We start from the raw sequence: 26,804 nt of genomic DNA, 5'->3' as shown, positions 1-26,804 counted from the left end.
TGCATTTTTTTGCTGAGTCACTATAATAGCCAAAAATCAGCTTTACAGAAAACGAAAGAAAAGCTGTCTTTGGCAAGATCCTAACCTACAACCCCTCTTTTACTTTTGTGTGGAAAATCATACACACCAATCCACCAATATCTTATGACAAGTACATTTTAAGCAGGTGAATAATTTAATTATTAAGATCATGTAAAAATATACAAATAAATTGTGTTCAACATTACATTTGCATACTTTCAAAGTGACGATTATTTGGTTGATTCTCTAGCTGATGAATTTGAGGCTATACATCCGTTATCAGGCTAATATTGTCTGTCTTTGTTGATTTTATACACATGCCCTAGTCTACTATATGAACACATCTGTCTATATATCCCTTTTCCCCCCTCCTCTTTTTCTTGGATAAAATGTTCAATCTTGAGTGTCTTTCTGAGGAATGTATATATTATTATGTGTATGTGCTTAAGGAATAGGGAATTTTTCATAAAAGTTCAGCTTTAACTGCTCATCATTGGCATTTCTGGTGTTTTTAAGTGCTTGTTATCGCTTACAAATGTGCTTCAACAATTTCCTATTGTTTTATTCATACTTGTTTTTTTTTCATATGATTTCCAAGAGCTGCCAGGTAATTGGGCACCCACAAGCTTATCTCACACTTCTCCAGAAGTTTACCGTTTCACTTATATATTAAACCCAATGAGGAATAAAATAGGTGATGCCAGTGAAATAAGCTATGTCTTTCTTTAATGTTTCAATACGACACTAAAGGGACGCAAAATAGTATTTCAGCCTAGCATTCATATGTGTGTTTATTAACCACATGCAAAGGGAATGGTGTAAATAGTGATTCGATTCAGTGGGATTCACTGAAATTGAGGGAAAATACATAATTTTGAGTCACTAAAATGGGAATAGAGGAGAAAACTTCCAAAGAAGACACCTATCCTCATTAAGGATGAGGTTAAGGTTCGGTCAGAAACACAAGTTTGGACTGAACCTTAGCTTTTCAGGCATTTGAACGAAGACCCAAACACTTACCCGTTCAGCCAAACATCATGTATACTGCTATTATACATATGCAGTATTATGCACACTGCATTAATAAGATCTGAAACAACTCAATGCAAATCTAAGTCTCAAAAGCATTTTTTTCATGGCTAGACTATTGGGACCTGAATCATGGATGGTAACTTGGGCTACAAGCCTGGTTTGATATAAAGGGCATAGGAGGGTCAGAAACAGGCTCAGAAGGTGATGGGGCCAAAGCTTGTTGAGAGCCTATGTGGGCAGAATGCCCCAGTAGCTGAGCAGAAACATCTAGGAAATCTTGAGTAGGCATGGAGGTCTCTGATGAAGCCTTGGTCTCACCAGAAGGAGCCAAGAAAGACCAACATGATGATGATCCTGTAACAATAGGGGTCCCTGGTTCAAAATTACATGGGAGCTGGCTTATAATTTTTCTGTTTACCAGTGTCCCAACCTCCTTTAGATGACAGTATCATTTCTGGCATTAAGGTAATTATTGTAGCAAAGCTGGTTTTGTTATTTTAGCGTTTAGTGGGATATTCAAAAAAGTTACAAATACATTTTTTTCAGTTAAGTCCAATGACATTTAAAATTACAGTCACCTGGCTGAATATCAAGATCTTTATCCTTGCATAAAGCTTAGTGAATTAGGACTAAAGTGAAGTTAAAGCTCCAGAATTGCATATCTGCTCTGGATCAGGGATACAGAAAGTACTTGTCAGGGCTGGGCTCAGCCCTTCCTTCCTCTGAGCTGGCCGCTCAGCTATTGGCTAATTGCCAGCTCCTAAGACTTGCTTGGCTGACATTCCTTCTGGCTCCAGATCCTGCTTGCTGTTCCACTACACTGATCTCTGACTTCCTGACTTTCTGGCTTGTCTGACTATCCGTTCCGGTTACCGAACTTTGACTATGTTTGTTCTATTTACTTTTATTATTAAACAAGTGTGATTTAACTGTACTTCTGTCTCAGTCTGATTCATGGTTTCTGACAGTAGGCGAAGGTCATGAATTCAGAAGATGCAGTCAATCCACTTGTTGGTAATATATTTTCCAGATTGGATGAGCAGGATCACAGCATGAATCAGTTTGCCAAGGCGTTACAAACACTCCTGAATCACAGAGCTCACCTGGAATCTCCCACTGTGGCTGCTCCGATACAACCTGTATTGCAGGCTGTCCCTGCTGCTGCTCCAGTCTCTGTGCAGGCACCCGCCTCGAGTATTACCTCTGTAAGAGGTATGTCTGGTTCCACTCCGCTTCCCCAGAGATTTTGGGTGTGATCAAATCCAATGCAGAGGGTTTCTCAACCAGGTTGAGATATACTTTGAGATGCTGCCCCAGGCATTTCCCACAGAGAGAAGCAAAGTAGGTTTCGTGATATCTTTGTTTTCTGAGAGAGCCTTGGCCTGGGCAAACCCTCTATGGGAGAGGCAAAAACCTGTTGTCTTGAGTTACCCTGAGTTTGTGACTACTTTTAAAAGGGTATTTGACGTTCCCGCGCACTCCACTTCTGCTGCCAAGTGCCTCATGTCCATCAAACATTATGCCATTATGCCATTGAATTCTGTACTCTAGCAGCAGAGGTTGCTTGGAACAATGCGGCTGCTTTTTCTCATGAAAAGAACAAAATATTACAGCGCACACATGCAAAAAAGACATTTACCTCCTGCAAGGCTATTTAAAACACCTAGACATTTTCAAAAAACATCAATAAATATCAATTAATATGGGGATTTGGTCACACCATATTGCTATATATGTTTAGTGGATCCTACACTATCCATAGACTGGGAGATCCTGCTTCTCTGAACCATGGGAGCCATACACTTCTCTATATGGGAGAACTAAAAGGTCTCCACCTATGACACAGGTGGACACTAATGAGAGGCACTGATGAGGGAGTGGGGTGCTCCTGCCCAAAAGGATTTGGTCATAAGTCTCCTGTACATTTGTCTCCGAGCTTTGTAGTCCCACCCTTGCCTCCCTCACCTCCCATGCCTCCTGGTACCGAGTCGGTCAGTGAAGGTGAACCCATACACTTGGGCTTCATGCGTTTCTCTGTGGATGAGAGAACCCTTAGGAAGAGGGAGAGAGTGTGCCTTTATTGTGGCCAGGCAGGTCCCTTTTTGAAGTCTTGTCCTACCCATCCAGGGCACGCCCAAACTTTAAAGTCCTGTCAGGGACAGACCTTAGGTGGCATTGTTTTGCCCCCAGTTATCCAGGATAAGCCCCTGGTTTCAGTTACCCTATCTTGGGCTGAGTCGTCCGTCGAGATACAGGCTCTAATCGACTCTGGGGCTGAAGACCTGTTCATTGATGCTACCTTTGTATCGAAGCACTCGATTCCACTGCAGCTGTGTGACACTCCACTTGCCATTGAGGCTCTTAATGGGAGACCTTTACAGCCTGCCCATGTGACTCATGAGACTGTTCCTTTGTCCATGGCCGTAGGGGCCCTTCACCATGAGATAATCCAATTCCAATTTATTTCCTCACCTACGCTTCCGCTGGTTATTGGTTATCCTTGGTTACAGAGGCACAACCCCTCTTTTGATTGGCTCCATGCTAAGGTTCTCTCCTGGTCGCCACAATGCAGTAAGACATGTTTCCAGAAGGTAGCCAAGGTCCTGTGCACCTCTTCACTCTCCTCCTGCCAGAGGAATACTGCGATTTTAGCAATGTCTTTGACAAAGGTCAAGCTGGTAGTTTGCCTACACACGGTTGTATGATTGCACAGTTGACCTTCAACCTGGTGCCATACCCCCTCATGGCTGGGTTTACCCTTTGTCGGTCTTGGAGGATAAGGCCATGGAGGAGTATGTTGCAGACGCACTTTCTCGAGGTTTCATACGCAAATCCTCGTCTCCTGCTGGTGCTGGTTTCTTCTTTGTGAAAAAGAAGAGTGGTGAACTGAGACCTTGTATTGATTATTGGGATCTCAATCGTTTCACGATTAAGAATACCTATCCGATTCTGTTGATTACGGAGTTATTTGACCTCCTCAAGGGAGCAACGGTTTTCACAAAGCTTGATTTGAGAGGGGCATACAATCTTGTGAGGATTAAGGAGGGCGACGAGTGGAAAACTGTGTTTAATACCAGAACAGGCCATTGTGAGTACCTCGTAATGCCTTTTGGCCTTTGTAGCGCCCTGGCAGTTTTCCAGGAATTCATTAACAATGTCCTCCGAGATTTGTTCCAGTTATGTGTGGTGGTTTATCTCGACGATATCCTCATATTTTCCAAGTCCCTGGAGAGCCACCACACAGATGTCTGTCGTGTGCTTCAGAAATTAAGAGAGAACAATCTCTATTGTAAATTGGAGACGTGCGAAATCTATCGTGAACAGGTTACATTTCTGGGTTATGTAATTTCCACTGCTGGTTTTTCGATGGACCCAAAGAAACTTTCAGCAGTCCTACAGTGGCCCCCAACCCATGGGTTTACGTCCTTTGCAGTGTTTTCTTGGCCTTGCCAACTATTATCGGAAGCTTATTTGTAACTTCTCATCTCTGGTCAAGCCCCTGACTGATATGACCAGAAAGGACGGTAACCCACAGAGTTGGTCTCCGGAGTCCATTAAGGCCTTTGAGAATCTCTCAGTGGCTCCTGTGTTGGCACATCTTGATCCTACGTTACCTTTTGTCCTTGAGGTTGATGCTTCTGAGATTGGAGTTGGCGCCCTTCTGTCTCAACGTCCTACCTCTGACAGCGATATGCATCCTTGTGGCTACTTTTCCAAAAAATCGTCACCTGCGGCGTGTAATTAGGAGATTGGTGACAGAGAGCTGTTAGCGATCATTTTAGCCCTGAAAAAATGGAGACATCTTCTTGAAGGTACCACTGTGCCGGTTCTCATTCTTACTGACTATAAGAATGCCATATTCTTGTCTGAGGCTAAACACCTCTTTTCTGGGCTCTTTTCTTGTCAAGTTTCAATTACATTGTCTCATTCTTACCCGGTACTAAGAATGTAAGGGCTGACGCTTTGTCATGACAATTTTCCTCCACTTCCAAGATGGAGTCGGTTCCTATGATTCCTCCTGATTGTATTCTGGCTATGGTTTGCACCAGTCTCACTTCTCCATTGGGTGACAAAATTCTTACTGCTCAGGTCCATGCTCCTCCTGAGAAACTTTGTGACCGCTGCTTTGTCCCAGAGAGTCTCCGTACTGCCGTACTCCAGACTTACCATTCTCCCAAGGCTACTGGCCACCCTGGGAAGAATAAACACTTTTGGGCTATTTCCCAACAATTCTGGTGGCCTAGTCTACATGCTGATGTAACCAACTTCGTAGCTGCCTGCTCCATGTGAGCTCAGAGTAAGACTCCACTACATCTTCCAGTGGGTCTCTTACAACCCATACCCAATGGAGAGAGGCCCTGGACCCACCTGTCTATGGATTTAATTGTGGAGTTACCCAGCTCCCAGGGCAACGCAGTTATCCTTATGGTGGTTGACCAGTTCTCGAAAATGTCCCATTGTATTCCACTTAAGAAGTCGCACACTTCTAAGGAACTGGCTTCCATTTTTGCTCAGGAGATCTTTCGTTTACATGGGCTACCTAAGGTGATTGCCTCGGACAGGGTTAGTCAGTTTGTGTTCCGGTTCTGGTAAGCCTTTTGTTCACAGTTGGGAATTCAGCTTGCTTTCTCCTCTGGGTATCACCCGCAGTCTATTGGGGCTGCAGAACAAGCCAATCAGTCCTTAGAGCAATACCTACGTTGCTTTATTTCTGACCATCATAACGACTGGTCAGACCTCTTACCATAGGCGGAGTTTGCTCAAAATAGTGCCTTGAATTCTGCTTCCCGATTGTCCCCGTTTATGGCGAACTATGGTTTGCAACCTTCCATGTTGCCTGACTCATTTGTTACACAGAGTATTCCTGCATTAGAGGAGCATCTCCGTGGTCTTCGTTCCACTTGGGCACAAGTCCAGGAGGCTTTGCGACATGCTAATGATAGGTACAGACTCCCTGCTGACCGCAGACACCTGCATCTTCCTACCAGGTTGGGGACAAGGTCTGGCTGTCATCTCCGACTTCGTGTTCCCTCTCTGAAGTTTGCACCTCAGTTTATTGGGCCTTTCCATATTCTTCGCAGGATTAACCCAATGGCTTACACATTAAACCTTCCTTCTAATATGCGTATCTCTAATGTATTTCATGTCTCCTTGTTAAAACCTTATATGAAGGGGAATTTGGGACTTTGAATGAAGCAGCTGAAATGTGGAGGTGAGAGTAATAAATATTTTATTTCATAACAAAATGAGTACAAAATAAATTCATATATATACATATAGGCACATGGTGTAAACATGATAGCACAAAGGTATATATAAATAACTACATGAATCAGGATAAATACATAATAATCGACTGAAAACATGTACTACAGCAATATGGCCTGCAAGTGCTAAGAGCGGCATGCCCGGCACTCGTGTAAATAATCGCATGGTATAAATGTAGTAAATAGTATATAATATAGATGACATCATCAGGACTTAATAAGTATCTCTGTAGCATCAAATATAGCTTGACGCGTTTCGTGGATGGGGATGAAAAAATTGTATTTAAAAAGATTAACCAAGCACACTCACCAACCCTGGCAGTGAGTGCGGCATGAGGCGAGTGGCACATGGTGGGTCAGAGGCATAGACCACCCCACAGGAGCTGAGGCAGTGTGACATACATTAGCAGCAACAGGTGGTGTTGGAGTGCCTGGGTGTAGGGATAGTCTCCATATAGCACGAGTGTAGGGGTGTAGATCATCAGACCGAGCTCTCTGGGAACAAACATAAAGTATATATAATATAGTATGATATAGTGATAAATTAGAAGTAGTGTATAAATATGCGCCCAGTGTGTCTGCAAAAAAGGAGTAGTAAAAATATATAAAGTGGAGGGGCGTGTCCAAGATGGCGATGGTGCAGGACGTTTAGCTAGGGAGCTCTGCAGCCGCCGCGGGGAATTAATGCTTTTACCCCATTCTGAACATCTCCAGACCCATCCGAGGTGCCTCTTGCCCCCCCCTGCCGATGCGGACATGGAACCGGCACCGATTGGATCACTATAACCCGAGTATTAGCCAGATTAGTTCGGGTGGAGCAGCCGCACACGTGGAGGCAGTGACCAGCATGGCGACTCAGACGGAGGATCCGGAGCCAGCTCTCACTGAACAGAGCAACTTTGCTGCCCTGATGAAAGCCATAACGGGATGTCAGTCCTCCCTGTCTACCCTCACAATGAAGATTGACACAGTTCAATTGGACATTGGGCTTATTAGACAGGACTTTGAAAAGGTGAGGCAGCGGGTGACCGAGGTGGAGTGTCGGGTGGGGGATGCTGAAGACACGATTAGAGATCACTCGGCTTCTCTGCATACCCTACAAGTAAGGGTCAAACACCTGGAAGCGAGAGCCGAGGACTCTGAAAACTGTAATCATCGCAATAATTTGAGGATCATAGGACTCCCTGAGGGGTTGGAGGGCTCCGATACCACTGCCTACATGGAGAAATTACTTTGCACCCTGTTTCCCCAGGCGAGCTTTTCAACCCATTTTGCAGTTGAAAGGGCCCATAGGATGCCACCGGCCCGTGGCCTGCCTGGGACTCCGCCTCGCACATTTATATTCCGATTGCTCAATTTCAGGGATCGGGATCTGATACTACGCGAGGCCCGCAAAATAGCGGACATCCGCCACGAGGCGGCCCGTCTGATGTTTTTCCCGGATTTCTCTGTGGACACCCAGAAGCAAAGGAAGTCATTTGATCCAGTGAAGCAGGCCCTACGAGCTAAAGGAATACGCTACAGCATGCTGTTTCCTGCCCGACTCCGCGTGCAAGACAGTGAGACTGTCCGGTTCTTTACATCCCCAGATGAGGCCTCACAGTGGCTGAACACTCTGCCTAGACATTAGGTATGTGGATATCCCTTCTTCATATATGCTGTTCCGGAACTCTAACCTACTGACCAATCTGGCGGCATGGTGATGATGTACTCTTCGCTGATCTGGAACAACCGTATCTATACCCCCTGAGTTACTCTTCTGCTCTGTTGGCACTGATGTTGGGGTAAGCCTAATGCAGGGCGCGTTGACTTCAGAGGGATTTTATCCCCCAACTTAGCTACAGCAGGCTCATTACAAAATATGTTGGGCATCTCCTGACCGAATGGTTTCCACCTATTTAATATGGAACTGTACAGACTGCCCTGGCTCCTGGACGTCTGATTATTCCACTTAATCCATTAAGTTATACCAGGGTGGGACTGGATCGGTGGGAGCACTGGTGAACGAGCTGCTATAAGCTGTGGCTACTGTTTATTTGGCAGATCGCTTTCTCTCCCCTGGATCGTGGGTAGAGACACCTGCTTCACCCTGGTTAAATGTGCTCTTGGGGGGGGGGATTTTCAACAATCTTGTTTGTACCAAGTCTGTGCCCCTGGCACTGGCCAGGAGAAGAACATGTCTATTCCCGCTTGATGGCGGCATCTTCCTCAGGCTAGGAACACTGTACATTAAGTAGACATTATCTACTTCTCATCATTTGGTATATGACCCCGTGAGGTTCATGACCTTTTTTGGTTTTGGGGAACAGGCATGCCCAGGTTTGGGGGGGTGTGAGGGGTGGGGGGGTGTACGTTCAGAGAGGGGAAGTTATGCAAGTTATACACAGGAATGTTTTATATTATATTACGCAGGCTCATGCTACTTGATGCTAATATATGTGATGACTTATGATGTGCTGCGGGAGGCGGGCTGGACTCTTCCTCCTAGGGGTTCCGGTGTGCTTCTCATTTCAAGGGTTGCTGCAATGTGCTCTGACTCCCTATGGCTCCTATAAAGTTAATCTCTTGGACCATTCGGGGAGTCAGCGTACTGGTACGCAAGGCCCTGCCTTTCACATTGCTCAACCTGCACCTGGACCCCGAGGGTAGATTTGTAGTATTGCATGCGGTCGTTGCCAGTGTAGCCATGATAATTGTGGGACTGTATGTACCTCCACCGGCGTCGTTGGCGGTACTCCACAAGATTACCACTCTTATTGCAGGGTACTCCACTGACAAGGTGATCTTGGTGGGGGATTTTAACATGCCACCGTGCCCAAATCTGGATAGGCTGAAGCCGGACGCGGCTATGGAGTCCCCATTGTCTACATGGGCCTCTACGTTTGGTCTTATGGACGTCTGGCGCTGGAACAATCCCCTGCTGAGATCCTTCACCTGCCAGTCAGCCTCCTACAGGGCTATGTCCCGTATCAATCTGGTGTTCGCCACTGCCAATGTCCTTAACATGGTTCAAGAGATTTCTCACCTGCCCAGGGGCATATCGGACCACTCTCCTCTTTTCCTTAGACTGTCTCTGGCGCCTATCACGATTCTGGGTCTCAGATGACCGTATAGCGCAGGACGCGGAGGTTGCAATGCGGGACTTTTGGGTTGACAATCCCGCCGCTACAACACCCGCATCTAGCTGGGAGACATTTAAGTATTATACATCAAATATAAAAAAAAATGTGGGTATAGTTGGCGCTACCTTGAAAACCTAAGTATTAGGTATGTACAGGAATAGCCTTGTATACTGATTAAATCATTACACTCTTGCACATTTTCATAACTTTAAGCATCTAAGAATCCCTTCCCCATAAAGTTGTTGGATGTGGGGATGAGGTAAGTTATATGGGTATAATCACATTGATAATAACTACTTATGTGCAATATTAGGGCCAGTTCAACTATATGTATCAATATGCACTGTAACGGAAAAATACAGACAAGCAACCAATAGAGAAAACTAGAGGCTATGCCTCAATTAGTGCACTATACAAAATGCCATGTACTTCAAAATATCCCCATACAAACATATCTGCATAACCGCACGGTTGGTGTGCATCAGGGGTGGGGGTTGCTCAACAAACCACTACTACTATTGCATATGTTACACCTGGATCAGACTGCATTAATCACAAGCCATATATACACCAGTTTTGAAATGGAAATCGCATACACGCATAACAGTTCATAATATAGGAATTGCAGCAATTACATCTCAGTAGAGTATATTAGTCCCATATAATAACACTATGTCAGGTCAAGAACTCCCAGGGGTGACTTTGGTGCAGAAACAGTTGCCTGGTGACTTTAGTGCTCCCCCTTGTGGCTGCCTACTCACCAGCTTGTAATACGCCTGTATTATGTTATGGATGGGACTCTCCACTTGCTGCTTACTGCGATGGGTGCCTCCGATGTATCCAGCTTCCGGACCCCTGCAGGGGTAGTGCGCCTGCAGTATATTATGGATGGAACTCTCCGCTTGCTGCTTTCTGCAGTGGATGCCTCCTGTGTATCCTAAATGGTGGAGGTATTGTGATACCTTCGTGCATCAGAAAATAAAAAGAGCTTCCATAGCGTAATAAAGTAAAGCCACTTTATTTTCCTTAAAAAACATGTATAAAACAAGAGAAAAAAAGGATCTCAAAAACTTATGTATTCCCACCCAGTTAGTGGCTGGGATAGGGTACAAACAGTTCCCGACAGATAAACAAATTTTAAAAAGTCACTATTCCAGAGCATAGATCGAGATGGGGGGTATAGCAGCCAGACGCTGATACAGCGTTCCACCCTCTCGTGTGCCCGGAGGTGACGTAAAGAGCGTGGTGCCGTCGTGCGCGCTTCGTCAGATGACGTCCTCAGCGTCATGTGAAGTATTATGCTTAGGAACATTATCGGATGGCAATTGCTCGCACCCGACGTCAGACTGGGGCAGCTCTACTCCAGGCTGAACGGAGGGCAGCCGACTTTGAAATTCAATACGCTACTACTAGAGACGAGGTACATAGAGCGGACTTGCAGTGTGCTGTGCATGAGGTAGCGCTCCTTAGGGTAGCAGCTGCCAAAACACAGTTATTACATCAGTCACAACGTATCTTTGAGCAGGGTGAGTGGACTGGGCAACTCTTGGCGTGGCTTTCCAGGGAGCAGTCGGTAACAACGTCAGTGGCTAATATCAAAGACGCAGCGGGGCAGATGTTGTCTGACCCTAGGGAAATAAATACATTCTTTGCCTCATACTACGAGGATCTATACACGTCCAGAGTGCGCTACTCTACTGCTGATCTCCAAGCGTACGTGGAGACATTACGCTGCCCTCCTTGTCGGAGGAGGCCTGTGGGAGACGCGACGCTCCGCTCACTCTCAAAGAACTCCAAAACGCCATTAGCTCCTTACAATCTGGGAAAACCCCAGGGCATGATGGGCTCCCAGTGGAATTCTATAAGACGCATGTTGAGACCATAGCTGCCAGGTTACTGGAGATCCTATCTGCTTCTTTTGAATCAAATTCTCTGCCCCCCCATGTCTAGAGCTGTGATAGTCGTGATACCTAAGGCTGGCAAGGACCCTGAGCTTTGCTCCTCGTATAGGCCTATATCGCTTCTAAACGTGGATGCAAATATACTTGCAAAGGTTTTGGCAACCAGACTCAACACAGTTATCCTATCACTAGTACATGGAGATCAGACTGGCTTTATGCCGGGCAAGGAAACGGATATTAATTTGCGAAGACTCCATACTGTCCTGGCGAGTCCGGCTGCTGGGGGGGAGACTGGTGTGGTGGCTTCCCTGGATGCAGAAAAAGCCTTTGACTCGGTGGAGTGGGAATACTTATGGCTAATTCTACATAGGTTTGGGATAGGGCCCAAATTTATACAATGGCTCCGGCTGTTGTACTCTGGCCCATCGGCTAGGGTTCGTACGGGCGGGGTTCTATCGGCCTCTATCCCTCTCCACCGAGGCACCAGGCAGGGCTGCCCACTATCACCGGCTCTCTTTGCTCTTGCGGTCGAGCCGCTGGCTGAACTCCTTAAGTCATCCTCTGAGGTGGGCGGCATCTCGTTCCCGCCCCTAGTTGAAAAGGTATCTCTCTACGCGGATGATATGTTATTGTATCTTCGTGACACCCAGCAATCGCTCAGAGCGGCTTTATCTATTATTGACCGATTTGGCGCTTTCTCGGGGATCAGGATGAACTGGGAGAAATCTCTCCTGTTTCCCCTGATGGACGCTCCGGTGTCGACGCCCCTCCTCCCCCTCAAGTCAGTAGCTAAATTTAAATATCTAGGCATCCACATCCAATCAGACCTGCAATGTTATTTAGCTGAAAACATTTATCCCATTCTAAATCAACTCATCCAGCGATGTGCGGTGTGGAAAACATTGCCGCTAACCCCGGTGGGGAGGGTGAACTTGATCAAGATGTCCTTCCTCCCAAAATTTTTATATGCCTTTCGTCACACCCCGGTCCCCACCCCAAATTCATTCTTCCTCAAATTAGACCAAACTATCACCTCCTTTGTATGGGCGGGGACAACACCCAGGATAGTCAAACAAACGTTGCAGTTATCCCTGCCAAATTTTAGGAAATATTATTGGGCGGCGCTGCTGGTCACCATGCGCTGGTGGCTTGCTCAGGACAAAATTAACCCGGCGGTTAATCTGGAGGCAGCGATTTTAGGCTTATACTCTGAACTCAGTAATCTGGTCTACAGAGGCCTGAAATACAGCCCACAAGTCACTACACCCATGAACACAACGGTGAAGGTGTGGCAGCAGGTTTCCTCGTATCTTACCAGTGGGTAACCCAACGATGCCGCACCTCCAATCTGTTCCAGACCCTCAGACCCTCAGACCCCCTTTTGCAGAATTGAAGACTAGATATAACCTACCCTCGTGGATGTTTTTCCGTTTCCTACAGCTGAGACATGCGGTTCGAGCGCAGTTACCGCATGGGATAGAGTTATCTACCCACTCAGTTGAATCCCTGTTGATGACCGATCATCTAGACCGAACACTATCCTCCATATACCTTAGACTTACGTGCAAAGACACTTCCAAAATGCTTCCCCTTTTCCATAAATGGCAGTTAGAAATCCCGGCTCTGACTGAGGAAGACTGGTCAGAGGGTCTGCAGCAATGCATCCCTTTCATGATTTCAGCAAGGGACAGGTTTGTCCAGCTGAAGTTTCTTCATAGAGTCTATTACACCCCACAAAGCTTGATGATGGGTGCCCCAAATGCAGACAGTCGGTGGGGACTTTCTTTCACGTAATATGGTCGTGCCCGGTCCTCCAGACCTATTGGCGCGAAATAGTAACGGATATAAATGGTGTGGCAGGGCTGCATTTAGAAGTCGACCTGATGGTGTTCCTCTTGGGTATCACAGATAATTTGGCCACAGCCAAGTATACCAAACTTTTTGTGTTCTATGCAGCTTATTATGCCAGGAAAGAGATTTTGCTGCGCTGGAAGTTATCGGACCCCCCCTGTTGGGGCATGGAGGGCACAGATAAATGCAGTACTGCCACTATATAAGCTCACCTACATGGGCAGGAACTGTCCCAAGAAGTTTGACAAAATCTGGGCGGCTTGGGTTGAAGCTCGACATTTGGTGGTGTGAGTGCGCCGGAGAGTTGGGTCTTGGGAGGCTGGCTGGCTGGAAGCGGGTTGTAGAGACCATATCCCTAGTTATAGAAGGTGCTGTAGTATGGTGGTATTGGCACGACCGAGGGTGACCAAGCTCCTCCGGATTCCCACTTCTTACTTTCTTCTTCAACCTCCCCCTCTCACTTCTTTTCTATTGTGAAGATAATCTTTAAAATACACTAGTATGTCTCACTAGGGGCCTTCCTTCTCCCTCCCTCCTTCCGTTTTAGTTCCCTCTCTCCCCCTCCCATCCTCGATAGCTATTTCTTCTACCCCTTCTTCAACTCTTTCTTGCTTTTCTAGTTTTACCCCTCTGGTCCCCCCCCCCCTAAAGAAATATTCCTAGGTCATGTGGAATCCCACGTGAGATGGACCTAATACCATGCTACAATGCATAAAAAGTTGCTGTCATATTTAGTGAAGAAGAGAATGAGATCCCTTTTTTACATTTTTAATAAAGTCTACTTACGAATAAGACATGTGGATGGTTCTAGGCCCTGACCCAAATTTACATCTGAATGTGTATCACCCTATTCTGTGTTAATTGTTTTCATGTGCTCCTGTAAGTATCATATGCTCATCATAATCAAGTGTAATGTTCAGTTTACTCAATAAACATTTCCTGTGTGAAAAATATATAAAGTGTATGTGTGATGGGCTGATCCAATATTGAAAGGTGACTGACAATATCTAAAATCGTGGAAGCATGGAGCTAGTGGATGGTGAGGAAAAAATATAAATGGGTGTAGCCAAATGGTGTGCAATAAAGGGATCATGACAACCAAGGTGAACCTAGACCTAAGGACACTTACCCAGGTGCTGCTGCCATGCAACACCAAGTAGAGGGAAAGCTGGTGTGCAGGAACCCCAGGCGGAGACCAGCCGTGTGAATAGCCAGCTCCAACTGGGAGATATGTATGTACACGCCACCAACGCCACATGCGTGAGCCCAAGGAGGGGGGAGAGGCATCTGCACCTGAGCTGAGGAATCGCTCAGTGATTGGCGCCAAGAATATTTCATGTCTCCTTATTAAAACCTTTGGTCGGCAACCGCTTTACCTCCTCGGTGCCACGTCCTCACCCTGTACTGGTTGAGAACCATGAGGAGTATGAAGTACAGTCCATTGTTGACTCCCGTAGGTTCCGTGAGCGCATACAGTACCTGGTGCATTGGAAAGGGTACAGTTCGGAAGAACGCACTTGGGTCTCATCCTCGGACATCTATAGATATTTTCCCCTCAAGCCTGGTGGTCCTCTGAGGGGGAGGGGCCATTGAGGAGAGGGTACCACCAGGGCTGGGCTCAGCCCTTCCCTCCTCTGAGCTGGGCGCTCAGCTTTCGGCTAATTGCCAGCCCCTCTCTCTCCACAGTGACTCACCTGTTGATGATATCCTGCTCGTCAGTCCTGCCTACTTCAGCCGTCCAGCCCAGATGATCTCTGCATTCGCCTTGGTCAACATCACAGAGACTATCGCTTGCATTCCCGTTAAAGACTTGCTTGGCTGACATTCCTTCTGGATCCAGATCCTGCTTGCTGATCCACTACGCTGATCTCTGGCTTCCTGACTTTCTGACTTGTCTGACTATCTGTTCCGGTTACAGAACTTTGGCTATGTTTTGACTATGTTTGTTCTATTTACTTTTATTATTAAACAAGTGTGATTTAACTGTACTTCTGTTTCGGTCTGATTCACGGTTTCTGACACTACTGATGCCATTGGACCAGAATTACAGGCAGAATAGAATAGAATATTTAATAGATTTACTTTAATCCTAAATGTGTTTGTTTTTTTCCTTAATGAATACTAGGGCCTGTCTAGAACAGAGGAAAGAAGGACATTGGGAATTATTTTTGCCATTTTTATAATTGGGGGGAGTAGGAAAAGTTTCCTTTATTTAAAACACCTGGAAAATCAGTGGCTGTTTATGAACATATTAATTTAAGCCCAGCAGTATTCAGTTTCTGGGTGATTCATACCACATTGATATGCATATATAGTGTACAATTAAGACACCAGCTGCACTCACCCAAACTTATAAAGCAAAGGAGTGCCTTAAAACTATAATTTATGAAGTTGTAAAAGAACCACAAAGGCTATTTGTCATTCCACATTTTTTTCTTTCTCTCCCTGGTGCCCAGACAAAGTCCATGATTCATCCAAAGCAAGTACACGATACATTTTTTTATTTGACCAGTTTAAATTATGTATGCATTAAAAGAACACTTTCTCAAACCAATATGACTGTGCAAGATCCATTTTGTAATTAAAACTATAGGTAGAGGCAGTGGGCTTGATTTACTAAAGACAAATAGACTGTTCTCTTTGCAAGGGGGTTTTCACTTTGCAATTTAATTTTCTATTTGCTTAGTTAATGTGGTAAAGCTCTGATTACTTTGATCATCCAATCATCACATTCACTAAGCTAAGTGAAAATGCATTTACAAAGGGAACAGCCTATTTTGCTTTAATAAATCAATGCAATGTGATACAATTAGATAAAAAAAAGGGTTGATTTCTCTTAAAACTTGCTGAATGAAATGTGGCAGATAGTTTCAGTAAAGGAATAAGTGATAATAGATATTATCATATTAAAACAAATGACTAACCAATACATAGATATATGCTCCTTTAAAATATAATAGTATATATACATTTATTTCACTGTTGAAAATAAGAAAATAATACTGTACTTTAACTCTTCTATATCATCTGACCGATGTATGTAACTCTTTGAAAGGTGAAGTTTTTAGCCACCACATGAGATAGAATGAATGAAGAAAATAATGATATTTTCATTTCTGGTACATTCGGTACAGTTGGATGTAAAGCCCCTTTGATAAAACATTAACAAAGAGTTCAGTTTTAGCCCATGTACGCATATATCAGATATCATATATATTGATGGACTCTTAAGGCAAAAGATGAAAAAATTATACAAATAAGTACAAAGTCAATCAAACCTATGAAAGTATGCGGAACACTGGGTATATTTACAATGGCATGGCAGCTGCTGCTCCACCACAAGCCAACACAGACAGTGATATTGTGTGAAGCCTTGCTTCTATTAGTGTTAAATTACACCCTGTCCTGCTGCATCATGAGATTGCCCAGGATATGATGCTATGTAAATCCACATCTCCAATTGAGGGCTTTAATAAATCAGAAAGGGCATCTGAATTCTGGAACTGTTCAGAAATCTTTTAATACCTTGCATAGATCAGCAATGAAAATACTAGTGAAACTCTGTATATTGTTTTTGGTGTCAAATGTACTTTCACTTCCAAATTTCAGACAAAATTCTCATTTGTGACAATTTATACTTTTTTTTTACTTTTCTCCTTTTATTTTTTTTCCCCTGAAGGTAACTGTACCTGAATTGACCGAGTCCAATACGTTTATCATATCTGTAACTGCTACAGACAGGGACTCTGAGATGTATGGGCCTGTTTCTTACAGAATCATTTCTCCACATAAGGGATTTGTAATTAATCCAACCACTGGTATGTAAACTAATTGACATTTTGTTCATACTGCATATGTTTTGGTCAAATAACTGCAAATTTTTCACCAAATGATGTAAGGTTTCATTAAATAACCCTAATTTATTACCAAGAGAAGAGGAAATAATATTTTGCACTGTTGAGTAATCTGACAAATGTATTTTTGGTTTTTAAACAAGATTAAAATAAAGATATGCATTCTTTGTTTTGGTGGGATTTTATTGGTGCCAAACACAAAAAAAGTCTAATTACAACAAAAATTGGGTATTTTTGCTTTCATAAGGGACGTGGTGCCTGTGATCACCCACCAATCCACCCTGCATAAGATTAAAATAAACTAAAAATAGTTTTACATTTTTACAAAATAAACTCAATTTAATATTTTAGAGTCATCATTTTCTTTACAAACACTAACTGTCTTCCTACTTGTTGGCAAATAGTACTCATAGCAAGGTGTACCCACACAAATATTTTTCAGTGTGAAGGGATTCTAACACATTCAGATCACACAGAGTCTTCCACTGTTTTATTCTCTAAATAGCAGATCTACACACTTATTTTTATGACTGTGTTGAGGTGGAAACTGGACACTTTGCCTCATCAGCATAAATGTTAAAAAGCTTCTTAGTCTTTTAATGAGTAATGAGTACTAAATTTTCTAAATGTAGGAAATATTGCAGCAGATTTTTATTAAGACCACTCTTTGAGTCAAAATGTTATAGTTTGTGCAGTTTTTCTCAAACTCAGAACTCAAGGCCTATTAAGTGTGCATTTTTTCCCAGATCACTCCCCCCTATCAAGCATAAGATAATAAATAAGTTCTGATCGATTGCTGTAAATATACAAAAAAACACTGCTACCTGGAAAAATAGTGGGTTCCTCTATGCAAACTATAAAATTGTGCTACTTGCACAATTCATGCATGATTCCAATCACACATTGACACTGTTGTACAGGGAATACCAGTTCTGACATTATAAATGAACCCAGGCCACATTTGTGCGAAAAACCTATCTTTGGTAAGACTAAATAAAGTTTATGAACTGACACAAATATTCACTCAGCAAATATTTGGAGGCTAAATGTACACTATGTATAGGCCATTGGAGTATCCACTACTAAATCTAGATATGAATTTATAGTCAGTCATTAATGTTCCATTCAGATCAAGATTGTCTGCACAGTACATAAACATATGCACTTGCCAGTGGGCATGTTTATGCATAAGTGGTTTTATTGCACTACCACTTGAAGGTCAAGATATCGTCACCTTCTTAAATACTTGTAACATCAAGACCTTGGAGGTATTAATTACAACCTTGCTTAACAAAAATCATACTTTTCCCACAGCTTCCAAACCATTTTTTTCCATGCAGCTCCTCATAAAAATATGAAAACCATGGATGTGAACAGGTGAAGAGGACATTGACCTCAGCTGTTAACAAAACATATTTTTCACCTTATTTTGTACTATCCAGCTCTGTTCTGTTCCACCTGTCTGCTCACAACTCCCTTAACTCTGCACACTTCATTGGTTTATTCTTGAACACTGAAACCACACCTGATAATTGGGCATAGTGTACAATTTTGCATTAGCTAGATTTGTCATGTAAGATACTGTTTCGCATTAGGTGAAACCTTAGCGTAATGTTCACTGCAAGGCAAAATTAAGGGAAAAAATTGGTAAGTTAAAGCTTTCTCTGGCTCGTGGAAATTTTTTTCACTGGCTTGTGGAAACTACTTTCATCTAAAGAAATCCATGCACTTCCCATCATGTAAAGCTATCGGCCATGCATTGTTCACACCACCATTGTATCCTGCCCAACCTGTTCACTCAGGTTGACAGCTTTGTAACAATTAGGTGGCGACTTAATTTTTTTAACATGAGGCTTGCAGTATCTAATCCAGGCCATTACGATGGAGACAAGCGAGAATATACTCTCTGATATTTAGAAGGTTTGTCCTACCTTCTTCGGGAGATAACGTGTAGATAAAGCTATACAATGTTTTTTTATTGAGCCACACCAAAGATAGCATAGCTTTGTGTATCCTATGCATATAGTTTTGCTGAATAAGGAAAGGTATAGTATGTGATGAATATAAAAGAGGGGCAAAGCAATCCATTTGGAATAAGTGGCATCTCCTGAATAGTGACAGAGTTAGGTGCATCCATGCCTCCATCTCTCCTATTATTTTAGCAATCATCGTATGGTAATTTAAATGATATAGAGAGGAGGGTTTCTTGACGATTTTTAATCCTAGATATGCTAGATTATGTTGCTTAGCTATGGAAAAAGGCGAAGAGGAGGTCCATGTGGAGGCCTTGGAAAGAAACTTTTGTGCAGCAGACAAAGGTTTCTTGCTCCCATCAGCTCTTTAAAAGTTAATGGCTTTGTTTTTTCAACAAATCCCTTCATTGATTAAACCTAATGTAAAATAACATACTCATCTGCATATAGCTCATTCATAAAACTTCCCATTCATAAAGCTCTGAATCACTGATGTAATATCTTCCGAATCTTCTTATTTTAATCTCTGCTAACCATTTATCAACATTTATTATAACATATGCAGCAGCCATATGTCTAACATAACCTCACAATGTTCTACAACATCTTTCTCTAATTATCTTTTTCTCTACTATATAAACGCCCCCACGCTGCCTTGCAAGCTTGTAAAGCAGCAGGAACACAATGTCACAGATACTTCATGTTACTTCAGTTTCACTAAATTATTTCCCCCTACAATGTAAAGCAGAACCCAAAAACTGCAATCTTTACTGCATGTTGCAGGCCTCTGGCAGACATGTGGCAATGGCAAATCATTAGCCTGCCCGTCATACCTGGGCTTACAAGCTGTTGAGATGTAAAAAGATGCCCTAACTGGTCTGCAAATTGCATCATATTGCAGTTTTAAGCATATGTTTTAGATGATTTTTTATTTTTAGTTTACAAATGTAGTCAATTGCATCTAAATGCTTCAGATCAAACCCCAAATTGTCATGGTCAGGTCACTCCTCATTTTTAGATGAGAAGACTTTTAAAAACCCTGAACCGGATCTTTAAACTGTGCTTTGTCTATTTCCTGTTGTAGCTTACTGTACTGCAGAATCGGTAAGCTACAATATGTTATATTTTATAACAATTATTGACCTACTTTTTCATTTTTTTTTTCAATTTTCTTTTCAGGTTCAATTCATACAGATACCCCAGTGGAAATCAAGGACAAGAATACAGTGATTCCAATTTTGGTAGCAGCTCAGGACAATGGTTTCCCAGTTTTAACCTCAACTGTGATTATTGAGCTCCAGGTACACGATACAAATAATCATGCACCAATATTTTCAGAGGATGTTTACCAGATCTGTGTCAGAGAAAATACATCCATTGGGGAAACCATTCTCACTTTCACAGCGACAGATTTGGACTGGACCTGTGAAAATGGATACATTGACTTTTCAATTGCCGGTGGAAATTTGCAAAACATGTTTGTTGTGGAAAGTGTTGGAATTCTTTCCCAGCCCCCTTTTGTTGTTACTGGAAAACTAGCTATAAATGGGATTTTGGACTATGAAATCAACAGAAACCATAAGCTACTCTTAATTGCCTCAGATCGAGGATTACCTTCCTTAAGTTCCAGCACCACTGTCCTGATATCTATTATTGATTCAAATGACAATCCTCCTCTACTGCAGAGTAATGAATATCATGTTAGCATCCAAGAACATCATCCCATAAAAAGTGAAGTGATTTCTGTTTCAGCCAATGATATTGACAGTGGAGAGAATGCAGAAATAATTTACAGCATAGTGTCTGGGAATGATGAAGGATTTTTCACAATAGATCCAGGAAATGGTACTGTCGCTTTAGTATACCATCTGGATTATGAAGCTGCAATTATCTATACTTTAATAATAAAAGCTACTGATGGTGGAGGAAATGGAAAGCATGATGCCTTTTCAAGACTCTATATAAATGTGCTTGATGATAATGACTTCATACCAAAATTCCTTTTCAACAGTTTAAGCTGCAGTCTGTATGAAAACATGCCCCCTTTTACACCAGTATGTAGAGCCAATGCCATTGATCTGGATTCTGGGCCATTTGGTGTCTTGAGTTACTCTATTCCTTCAACCTGCCCAAATGAACCCAAAGGCCAAGATACATTTTTCATAGACTCATTAACTGGAGATATTTATACTAAGTATAAAGTTGACTTTGAGTCACAGAAGAGATACTGCCTTATTGTTCAGGTGAAAGATAAAAGTGAATCTACAGCTTGTATTTTACTATATGTGGACATTAATGGACAGGATGAGTTTCCACCTGTGTTTCATGAGGATCGGTATTTATTTGATTTGCCTATAGAAAATAAACCTGGAGAAATTGTTGGTAAAGTGGGAGCTTCAGACAAGGATGAAGGAGATGATGGTGTTGTCCAATATTCACTTGAAAAACCTTCACAATTTTTTTCTGTTAATGTTACGAGCGGAGCTATATATCTAACCAGAAGTGTTCATAAAATAAGAAGTAATGCTAAGAAAAATGATGACATTATGGAGTTAGTAGTAAAAGCTCAAAGCCCAAAGCTAGACTCAAAGTCATCAACTTGTACTGTTCGAGTTAACATTTCAACAGCTCTAGAGGGCTACTTTGGTATGTCAGCAAACATACTTTCCATTAGTTTTAGCATTTCGTTTGTGGTTTTCTTGCTACTGGCAATAAGCCTTATTGGAATTATTCTTAGATACAAGCACAAAGATGTAGTAAATGCTTGTGGGATAAAAGAAGCTGCCATCCCTGCACTTCCCAAGTCAAATGTTAAAGACTGCATGCCTGATGAATGTCCAAAGTTTGAAAATGTTAAGAACGGCATAACTCCAGACACATCTGAGTGGTTAGGATTAGTTGGCATCAGAGAAAAGAAAGACACTGGGAACAAATGCAGGAATTCAGACTCAAGTGGCCATGGCTCCACAGAAGGGGAAACTGCTGAAGATGAAGAAATAAAGATGATCAATGAATACCCTATTAGAAAAGAATCTGGCTCTGTTCTGAGTGAAAGTGGTTCACGAGTTCCAGACTCTGGAATTCCAAGAGAGTCTGATCTGCTTTCATGTGAGTCAGATGAAACAGATGTGGTGATCGGGTCAGAAAGGAATGAAAGTGTTGAGATAGTTAAGGAGGACAATGGAAATGGAGAGGGTCAAGTACATTATACCTGCAAAACAGAACTGCCACCCACCCACCACAGCAATGACACAAATCCAAAGGACAAAAACACTTTGCAAGATATCAATCAAGACTATATCTATGTCCCCATGTCCTATGATTCTAGATACGGTTCTCTGGCATCTTTAGTAGCTTCTGATGAGGACTTGAGAGGAAGCTACAACTGGGATTACCTGCTTAGTTGGGAGCCCAGGTTTCAGACTCTTTCCTCTGTTTTTGGTGACATTGGCAGACTAAAAGATGAAAATATGAACAGGAATGTACAAAAGCAAAAGAAGCCTTTTATTTTCCCACCCCCTCTTATCACATCTGTTGCACAGCCAGGGATAAGAGCTGTACCACCTCGAATGCCAACTATTATGTCAGGACAAACCTTTGTAAAATATCCCCGTTCTCCTTTTTTCTCCAGCCTGGCATGTCAGTCTTCAGTCATGCCCCCAAACTTTTCTCCTTCCTTATCTATGCTCACAGTCCATACTCCTTCCACCTCACCTGTGCATTCAGGTCTCAGTGGAACTTCAGTGCCTGCTCTCTCTGAAGAATTGCTAATACAGCAAGAGTTTCAGGTGTAAAAATGAATGTTTTCAATTATGGACACTTATGAGGACCAGAAAGGGCATGTCTAAACTAATCAGCTTGACTCTGCATTGTTTGTCAATTGTTACATTTGTACTACCTACATTTTTTGATACAGCATAAATCTTGTGCTAAAGCCAATCAAAAAGTGTCAAGTAGGTGGTTGCTCTGGATTTTACTTGCAGGCTAACATTTTCTTCCACACATCTAAACCTGTCATGGTGGATACCTGTAATACTACCTACATTTTTTGATACAGCATAAATCTTGTGCTAAAGCCAATCAAAAAGTGTCAAGTAGGTGGTTGCTCTGGATTTTACTTGCAGGCTAACATTTTCTTCCACACATCTAAACCTGTCATGGTGGATACCTGTAATCCCGCAACAGTGCATGAAAAATTTCAATCAAAACTCATGTGTGCAAGCAGTAACTTCATTGTAACTGGCCAGTATTTACCAGCATTTAAATATATAATAATACTACCATTAGTAGAGTTAATATTTATGGACTGCACTATAGAATTATGTACATTGACTAGATGACACATATTGCCATCCATAAAAATAACTGACATTTACAGCTAGCGAAATAACTGTAATACAGAGATCCTTAAATTTCCCAAATCTAGCTTTCTTATAGATTTGATATTGAAATGCAGAATTACTAAACTGTGAACTGTGTATATGGCATTTATTAACTTGTTCCCTTATGTTTGTGGAGCTCTTACTGTATCATGGGAGCCCAACAGAAAAAAACGAACCCAGTCAATCTAGATCTAAACAAACAATGTTTTCTCCCATAGTGGATCTGGAAACACATGGAATGCTTTGTCTAGGCTGACATTTTTTGAGCAGCCATGTATAACAGTAGACATACCTCTATGGCAAACAGAAAAAAATATAAACATTTGTCAGTGGGTACAGTATACATTTTAAAGACCTACACATGCATAATGGAGTAAGAGAGATATGCTATTTACAAAGTTGCTTATTTCACTATTCAGCCTTATACTAAGGCCCTGATTGGTGGAAAGATTACATAGTTTCATAATCCTTTACAGTAACTGTTATTATTGGTACAGTATTTTATTTTCCTATAACCACTATTATGGAACCTGATAGAGCTCGTTGTTAGAAACCACTCCAGCAGGAAATAAATGTATACCTCGGCAAACATAATTTATGGAGTGAAGAATGTATGTCTATGTACCGCTATGGGTGATTGTCATATTGCCATAGTGGATTTCATTAATGTAAATATGTTGAAATTAGGTGGCTTGCCCATACCAATTAGGTGTTTGCTTTAAATGCATATCTCAGTTGAAATGATGATATTAACTGTATTAATGGACTGCATGGAGAAATCAGAGCCTCCCTACCGAGGGAGAATTGTGTTTCACCCAGGCATGTGGTTAATGCACTATGGTTATATCAGAGGCCCCCCCTTGCCACCATAAACTTATCACCCCTATGGCCACCTCCACTCTCCATATTTACTTCTGCTGTCTATACTACCATTCAGTTGATTAGGTAAAACCTACTCCAGCCCGCAGCACAACTATATATAGATTTTACCATGCAGAAAGCTAGAGTAGCACAATTATACTTGTGTACTAAGAGCACAGATCATAATCATATGACAAAAAGTTACAGATCCATCCAGAAGTCCCGTGTTACCCTTGCTAAATCTGGATGTGTTTGGAGGATACAAAACTAAGATTATTTTAACCTGGTACAGTAGCTATACTCTGGTTGCTATGGGCAGCAACTCAATTTCCAATTAATTTGCTGTTTATAAATAAAGTCCAATGTATTTTTATGCTTTATATTAATGCATCATACTTTGATGAAACGTTTGTATCATTTATTTGTCAATTTTTAAGCAAAAGATATTTAAACACAATACAATTTGACATAATTTGTATTATTCTTTTATATTAAAAAATCAATATATGTTATATATTCGTGGGGGACACAAAAGATGTTGGAAAAATCTTTGTGTTTCTTCAGTAAGTAAACAAAGAGACATGTTCTGCTCCAAAAAGTTTTTGGGTAACCTGATGATTTAATAATCTTCCAAAAAGTTTGGAAACGGACAAATTTGTATTATTCTTTTATATGTAAGGATTAAGAGAGTTTAAAAACGCTCTAAAAAAAAGGCGAATTTTGTGGGCATACCATGAGGCTGTATTTGTATAAAAAAATATTTTTGAGAGAGTTTTTAAATCCTCTCAGTCCTTACATATACTCATTGGATGTTGACATAGTGGGGGTCCTCCCTTTCTATTATTCTTTTCTATTAAAAAAATCAATATGTTATATATTTATGGGGACACAAAAGATGTTGGAAAAATCTTTGATTCTTCAGTAGTTGAAAAAGAGACGTGTTCTGCTCCAAAAAGTTTTTCTGTAACCTAATGATTTAATAATCTCCCAAAAAATGTGGAAACTGCTAAATTAGATTTTAGCAGAAAAAGGTAATTCATAACAATGTCCTGTTCTGGTCCTGATGTATTAGTGCCATCATAGATAACCCAATGAATATAAGAACTTGGAATGTGTACAATAATATATTTGGAGCAGCCTGAAAAATATGACTTTCACATTTTAGTACTTGCGAAACTTTGTGCATATAAATGCAACGTAAGATTTAATACTTTACACATTTTAGAGAACTCCATGTTTGCCGATGTTATTTGGAATTTTCTGTTGTGTATCTAGCACTTACTTTACCTGCAGGTGTTTCATCAATGGAAGATGGGAAGTGTCTTTACACAAGTGTTGATAGTCCCCTTCTCTGACCTTGTGATGCCATTCATAGTAACATTAAACACCCAACTTACTTTTTGGGTCTGTTGTCATGACTCCTTCACTTTTCTTCCACTGTCATTCACTAACAGTGACACATATAGAACTATTTTGGTGCTAAATGACAGCTGCAGGAAAGTTGAGAAACCACAGGGATGAGCAGGAAGGTGTATAATGTGAAGGTTGACCAGCTACAGCAGTAGCAACTGGTGTAGAAAGAGGGTGTTGGAGCAAACCTCCTATTTTTTCAAGGCCCATTCACTCATGCAACCACTGCAATTCTTGTATCCTTGTAACTGGTGGTAGGTATCTAAAAATATACTGATACTTACCTGTTTGCCATCAGTCTTGGAAATCAGAATCAGAAAATAGTATTTAAATACTTACACTGACAAAAAAAATCCTGTTTTATGAACTACCAAAGACTGAAAACACTACAACAAATATAATCCCTTCAGACTTTTTTCTTTTAGAAGACCTGTTCATTTATACCTTGGTTTTAATTTTTGTATCAATAAATAGGTCATGTAAAAGAGAAAAGCTCCATAGATTTGTATTTGTTGATGTTGTATATTTTGATGGTATTTTCAGTTGATGCTAGACTATAAAAGAGGGTATTTTTGTTAGTGTGGGATTTGTCAGTACAGGGAACTCTGGGCTGAAGTTTTGAGGAGGTTCAGTGGCCATTTGTATGTATATTCTGTGTGTTCAAACACTTATCATAACTTTCCTTTCCTGAGAAGCTCCATGTTAGCACATAAATGGACAGACTCTGCCCTCCTTTAACCCCCCCCCCCCCCCCACAAGACCATATGCCAACAAATTTTGACTCTACCAAACCCACAGCATTCCATAGGAAGCCACAAAAATAGGAGGGCTATCTGCTGATATGGAGCCTGTCAGGAATGGAAATTGTATTTGAATATAATTTTCTGATATACTGACAGCTCCATATCAGCAGACAAATAGGGAATAACTAAATCAATATTTAGGGATGGGAATGCTTAATCATTTTAAATGCCAATGTAAGCTTTCAAAAGAATTTCATGACCAAAATTAACTATGGTAAGGAAGTGGGTTCAACTAGAGATGGAAAATTTCCAGAAATTTTCTAGAAATTTTTTTTTTCAGACAAAATGGAAATTGTGGAAAAATAGATTTTTTTTTAAGTGTAGAGT

The 26,804-nt window shown here is 41.7% G+C and overlaps 1 protein-coding gene across 1 annotated transcript in view; it reads left to right on the top strand.

Moving 5' to 3' along the window:
• DCHS2 (dachsous cadherin-related 2) overlaps positions 1-25,667 on the top strand; it is a 409,001-nt gene extending 383,334 nt beyond the window's left edge. Inside the window, exons 19-20 of the mRNA XM_073605397.1 lie at positions 16,874-17,012; positions 20,201-25,667. Of these exons, the coding sequence (XP_073461498.1) occupies positions 16,874-17,012; positions 20,201-22,815 (2,754 nt within the window). The 3' untranslated portion in view covers positions 22,816-25,667. The remainder of the gene's footprint in view (positions 1-16,873; positions 17,013-20,200) is intronic.
• The last annotated feature ends 1,137 nt before the right edge of the window (positions 25,668-26,804 follow it).

This window comes from Aquarana catesbeiana, linkage group LG01 (assembly GCF_042186555.1).
Source record: "Aquarana catesbeiana isolate 2022-GZ linkage group LG01, ASM4218655v1, whole genome shotgun sequence".
NCBI lineage: Eukaryota > Metazoa > Chordata > Amphibia > Anura > Ranidae > Aquarana > Aquarana catesbeiana.
The sequence above is the reverse complement of the archived record's forward strand: the minus strand, read 5'-3'. Positions and strand labels throughout refer to the sequence as shown.